Raw genomic sequence first — 4,315 nt, 5'->3', positions numbered from 1 at the left:
TTTATTATAAGTAGTAATAACTAAGGGGTAAAGCTTTTTATTATACGAATTAATGATATAAGAGGTATGTATAATAGCGTTATGTTACGTATGCTCCCTATGCGGGCTAGGACTAAGCTGCTAGATTATTTTATTATAATGTTTTATAATATAAAGCTTTAGCCCGAAGCGCTTTTAAGATCGGTATTGCGAAATAATAACGAGTGAGAGGAGTTTTTTACTTATATCTAGAGGGTATTCGTTAGTACGCTCTTATTCTTAATTATAGGGGTATTTACTATTCGAGTTACGAGCTATATTGCTGCCCTATATAGCTAGCGTTATTTAGTTAGAAATAGGAATAAATTACTAATTATATAGTTTAGTATATAATAAAGGCTAATTTTAGAAGTATTAGCGTACGAGGAAGTTTTATATATATATACTAAGTAGAGCGTTAGCGAGTTTATTAATTATAATTATAATATAGACGTTTATTAAAGGATTGCTACCGTTTTTAAAGTCTTAGTTATGTAATTGTCTCGTTTATTTTATAAGCTAGCGGAGTAATATAGCTAGTAGGGCCTATATGCGTATAATTAAATAACCGAACTAGTATTAACTTTTTAAAGTAACTCCGTGGCTGAGGGTAATACTCTCGTTATAAGTATTTGTAAATCTTTTTTATATACGAGCTTAAATATGGGTACTAATACGTCCTAGGTCTCGCTTCTAAACTCTTTATAAATAAATATAGTTTTTTAAAACTGACTAATTTAATAAGATCTCTTATTATATATAAAGCTAGGATGCTTAAAGAGGTTATGAGAAATAAAAACTTTGTACTTAGTGTATTTAGTAACTTAAGGGGTACGGCTTATAATAATAGTATTTTCTTTTGATATAGAGCGATAGTAGAGGCTATTAGATAGTATATAGCTTATGAAGTAGCCCGGGCGTAAGGTAATATTGCGCCCGAGGTACTTAACGTGTTTAAAAAGTTTTATATTTAGAAGGATCTATCTTAGTTTATTAAATATAGTTATGGTATTTGATCTATATTACGGGACGACGAGAATAGGGTATACTTTAATTTATTACCCCTCTTACCTACGCTAATAGAAAGGACTAATATTAAAAACTATATTACGGCGCCGTTAGTTAAAGAGAGAGATATAGAGGACTTTATTAAAATCCTACTGGCTTTTAGGGCTCGTACGGATAACGTAGTAGTAAAGCGGGCCCCAAAGTCTAGACTTTAATATAAAAATAATCTAAATACTTTAGTTTTATTACTTATATCTATCTTCTTGCTATGTCCTAAAGTTATATATTATTATGGAAATAAGCGCGAGGGCAAAACGGTTTATATAATTAGTTTTAATAGTATAAGTCTAGCGTCTTTTTTACTTACGGGGCTATAATATAATTAAATATTAGTAAATAAATACTTGCTCATATCCTAGTCCTTTAAACCTCGGGCTTAGAATATAAACTCGCTATACGGTCCCTTTTTTATTTTTATAAGTCTACTCTTAGCTACGTATCCCTTAGTATTAATTAGAAAGCGCTATAATAAGTTCCGGAATTATTATTATTAGTTTTTTAATATAGAGAAGCGGTTATTTTCTGCTTTACTAATTTTAATTAGAGCGATAACTAGGTCCTCCTCTTTTTTTATAAAGACGGCCTTTATATTGCGCCGTTATTTACTTTTTATATAAAGTACGAGATATTTAAAAATATTAGTAACGTAGCCGTTTTTTTTGTACGGGTTTTAGTTAATATTTAGAATAGCTTTAGTTAGCTTGCCGTACTTTTTTAATTTAAGAAAACTAAATTACGTAAAAGGTATATTAAAAATGCGCTGCTTATTAAATAGCTCGCTATATGACGTAATAAGTTCGATATTATTTTTATTATTTTTGTTTAAAATATTAATAGTAATTATATAGGGTAGGGCTATATTAGTCCTTAAGGCGGGTTTAAAGTCGAGTTTATAGTTCTGCGTCTCGCTTATTAGTAATAAAACGTTGAGTAGCTCGTTATAGAGCTATTATAATAATAGTACTGAAGTTAAGTTATAAATTAGTTTAGAATAGAACTTTATAATTATGTAAAAAAATTCGTTTACGTATATTAAGTATAGTAGTTAAAGTAATTTCTTATTTATAAAAAACGCCTTTTTAATATAAAGAGTCGTTAGTATTTTTATTATTTTAAATCTAAATTGCCCTACGAGCTATAATATATTATCGGTAGCTTATTAAATTTTATAAAATAAGACCGTAAGCTCCGGTACTAATAGTATTATAATAAGCTTAGATAATATACTATTGTGGGTAAGGCTGGGGGTATAAATCCTATAGATATTAGTACTGTTTATAAGCATAGCTGTTAAGGCGGTCCTAGCCCTACTACCCTAATTAGATATTTTACTATTGTTAGAGAAAAAAAGTAGAAGATAAGATATTATATATATACTTTAATCTTATAAGTAAAAAGTACTTAAATTAAATAAGAACTTAGTAATAGATAATATAAATAAAAGTATATAAAAGACTATAGGCTACTGATACTTATATATATAGTTTTTAAATATAGCTTATATATACGGCTATTACGAAGCCTAGCTTGCAAAGCACTCTCTGAACTTAAGTAATATAAACTAGGACCCTAGTCTATTTAGTAATAAATTTAGTCCCCTAGTTAAGGTAGAGTAAGTTTAGTATAAAGACCCTATACGCCCTTATAAACGCTAGTATATAGCGCCTTATTATTTAGCGGCTTATAATACTTAAACTTAGTTATTTTATTTTATAAGTTTATAGAAGTAAACTTGTTAGCTAACTCTTATAGCCCCTAAGGCGCATTCGGCTAGTTAAGTTATAAAGTAGATTATTAGTATTAGGCTTAGTAAGTAAGTTTATTATTAAAATATTCGCTATTACTCTTTTATTTTATTACGCAATTTTATCTTATAATATTTATTCTCTACTTCTTCCCCTATTAAGTAAATTATATTTACTTACTCTTTAGCTTTAGTAAAAGGTCTTAATATATTTTATGTATAATATCGTAATTACCTAATTTAATTTTTGGATATATTTATATAAATGCTAAAGGCGCTTGTTTATTATACTATCTCGTTAGCTAGGTTAGGTGTAAAGTACCTTAATATAATACTGCCGAGCTTACTTTTTAGTTTATAAAGTTTACTTAGCTTAAATAAAAAGGCTTAAAAATATACATATAAATATCTAAGTAGGTTTTGAGCGAACCTCCGGATTGCTAGGAGAATACCCTATAGATCGTTATAATATATATGCTTTTATTATATTAAGATATAAATTTAAAACTCCGGGCCGGGATATAGGGAGGAATTTGTATATATTACTTAGATTACTGTAGTTTTTTTTATATATAGACTAAAAGCCTTTATATAATTAAGCTGTCCTACTCTGGGAAGTAAATAGCTACCTTAGTTTCCTTTTTTTTATTAAAGCGTTTATAATACTTTAGTATATCCTCGATATTAATAACTGTGCTAATAATAAAGCTTAGGTAGGCTTTGCTGCTATTAATAAGGTTAATTAGCTAGGGAGCGTACTACTTTAGATTAATAGCTCCTATTTAAAAACTTAAGCTTTTAATAAAAAAGGACGAGATAGGGAAGGGAATTATAAGCGAGATATTGTTACTATATAGTACGCTAAGTAAATTAATTTATAAACTATATATACCTAATTAGCCTATACCTCTTTTAAAATACGCTATATTAATTATTTATTATATAATAGTACTCTCGTTTATTTTAAGATTTAAGTTTAACGCTTCTATATTAATATAGTTTATAGTACGCATAACCCTATCTAGTTCGTAAGCTAAAATCTAAGTAATAGGGTTTTTGTTAGTAAAGTTAATCGGGATAGCGCTAATAAAAGCGGTAAGAATAAGGCGTTTTTTTATATAGTTAATAACGTAGATTTTAAACGCTCTATATAGAATAGCTAAGTAAGTAAATAGTAGCTTAACGGGACCTGCCCCGAAAACGGTAATAGAATCGCTAGGTTCGAATTTGGTATAGTTGATATTAGCCTATCCCGTAGCGAAAATATTTAAAACGGTTAAGTAGTTGTGCTCGATTGTTAAGTTAGTAGTATTATAAGTTAATGGGATGGGGATTAGGTTAGTTTTAGTAAAGGGGACCTTTGCGTATTTAGCTACGTAGCCTCTTATTAGTAAACCTCTTTTTAGTATACTTAGGATGTATATAGTATAGGCTTATTCGTACTTTATAAACTACCTAGACCTATTTTATTATTTTTAAAGCCGA

At 28.4% G+C, this 4,315-nt stretch overlaps 1 protein-coding gene across 1 annotated transcript; it reads right to left on the bottom strand.

The window, feature by feature from the left end:
- Positions 1-3,870: 3,870 nt before the first annotated feature.
- Positions 3,871-4,077, bottom strand: CTAM01_16886 (alcohol dehydrogenase GroES-like domain-containing protein; the record flags this gene model as incomplete). Its single annotated transcript, XM_060532878.1, has 1 exon — positions 3,871-4,077. A coding segment is annotated over one exon (207 nt), but the record flags the coding sequence as incomplete, so codon positions are not given.
- Between the last annotated feature and the right edge of the window lie 238 nt (positions 4,078-4,315).

The sequence above is a fragment of the Colletotrichum tamarilloi genome (assembly GCF_030869305.1).
Source record: "Colletotrichum tamarilloi strain Tom-12 chromosome Unknown Scaffold_276.1, whole genome shotgun sequence".
NCBI lineage: Eukaryota > Fungi > Ascomycota > Sordariomycetes > Glomerellales > Glomerellaceae > Colletotrichum > Colletotrichum tamarilloi.
The sequence above is the reverse complement of the archived record's forward strand: the minus strand, read 5'-3'. Positions and strand labels throughout refer to the sequence as shown.